This window comes from Mus caroli, chromosome 8 (genome assembly GCF_900094665.2).
Source record: "Mus caroli chromosome 8, CAROLI_EIJ_v1.1, whole genome shotgun sequence".
Taxonomy (NCBI): Eukaryota; Metazoa; Chordata; class Mammalia; order Rodentia; family Muridae; genus Mus; species Mus caroli.
The window spans coordinates 17,628,011-17,629,777 of NC_034577.1; the positions used below are offsets into that span (position 1 = coordinate 17,628,011).

Sequence of the window (1,767 nt, forward strand, 5' to 3'; positions counted from 1 at the left end):
AAGACTGGTTTTCAAAAACCCAAACCAGAAACAAAACAAAAACAAACCCCATGTATTTTTAAAGAAACAATAGACTGAGGGAACCCCCATCTAACCTTCTTTGTGGTCACCGGCCTGTTGTGTCATCTCATTCTGCAGAAAGGGCATAGTTGGTCTCTGCTCCAACCAGGCTTTTGTTTCTCCTGCAGCAGTTAAGGTGCTAGACTACTAGCTATAGGCCAATCAGACAGGTTCCTGACATACAGGAAGGATCAAAGGGCTCATGGTCTGGGAAACAGCTTGCTGGAGAGTGCTTACCTGGCCTGCGCACTCTCCCGAGATACAAACAGTAGTTGACTAACTAAATGGGTAAGAGCTGTGCACATGGTGGCACATGCCTGTGATCCCAATACGTCAGAGAATGGAACAAGGGAATCTGGAGTTCAAGGCCAGCCTGGGCCACATATTAAGTCTGTCTCCAAAGGAATAATAACAAACCAAACAAGAGGCAGCCCCTGCTTGAGTCGACAACCAGTATCAGAGGCAGCTTTCTCTGTTTCTTCTATTAGAGTTGTCCAGGTCATACCCGGGAGGCTTGTAGCCCCTTGGCAGGGATCAGCACCCTCAGGTCTTTCNGTTCTGTTGGCATTCCCATGTTGGCTAAGGGTAGGAAGAGTCCTAACCAGGCTTTCNTCTGGGGCAGCAGCGCTGCCTCCTGTGGTCCTGATGGCCTGTGTTTCTCCTCAGAAAGGATTTACCCCTCTGCACGTGGCTGCTAAGTACGGGAAGGTACGGTTGGCGGAGCTGCTGCTNGAACACGATGCACACCCCAATGCAGCTGGGAAGGTAAATTTGCACTCTCCTCTTGGGTTAGAGGGAACGGGACAGAGNTTCCCCGCTGGGGATTACCTCTCTTGGCTGGGCAGACTTCTGTTAAGAATTGCNTTGGATAAAGCAATCCTGACAAACGCCTTGTCCGTTAGAAGGACCCAGTACCTTCTCTGAATAACTGTGATGATCCCATGGCTCATCTCCCCCATGGGGATGAAGAAATGGCCCTGGATCCTGCTCGAGCTGTCTTTCAATGGCTCTCCTTTCAGACTGGCTTTAGGCAGATTTTTTTTTTTAAATTACTTTCTTTTACAATATTGACAATGGAACCCAGCACTGAGAAGATATGCCAGGCAACCTCTCTACTATTGAGCTGCATCCCCAGCCTTAAATGAAAGGGATTTGTTTTCACTTTTGTTGTGATGAAATGAAAACCGTCATTTGAGCATGCTGGCAAGTGCTTTATCGCTGAACTATACGGCCAGTTCAGGGTGGGCACTTCCTGAGGAAGCCGTGTTGTAGGTTGAAGAGTGGGTCCGGGTTCCTCGCAGATGGTGAAGCTGTTCACATTCCTCTCCTCTGTCCCTCTGCAGAACGGCTTGACTCCTCTGCATGTGGCCGTCCATCACAACAACCTGGACATTGTCAAACTTCTTCTTCCCCGAGGTGGCTCCCCCCACAGCCCTGCCTGGGTAAGGCTCCCAGACCTGCTTCTGCCTAGAGAGGTGGTTCAAGACCCCTCTAATGCTGTGTGTGACCCTTTAGTACATGTTGTGTTTCATGGTGTGCTGTGTGTTATTCTTCACATTGTGGTAACCCCCGACCATAAAATTATTTGTGCTGCTATTTTTTTTTTGGTTTTGCTATTTTGATAACTGTAATTTTGCTAGTGTTATGAATTGTACTATAAATATCTGATGGGCAGGATAGCTGATATGCTACCCCTGTGAAAAGGTC

The 1,767-nt window shown here is 48.2% G+C and overlaps 1 protein-coding gene across 1 annotated transcript in view; it reads left to right on the forward strand.

Annotated features, from left to right (window-relative positions):
* LOC110300160 (ankyrin-1) overlaps positions 1-1,767 on the forward strand; it is a 153,532-nt gene that overhangs the window by 122,064 nt on the left and 29,701 nt on the right. Inside the window, exons 12-13 of the mRNA XM_029480690.1 lie at positions 727-825; positions 1,404-1,502. Of these exons, the coding sequence (XP_029336550.1) occupies positions 727-825; positions 1,404-1,502 (198 nt within the window). The remainder of the gene's footprint in view (positions 1-726; positions 826-1,403; positions 1,503-1,767) is intronic.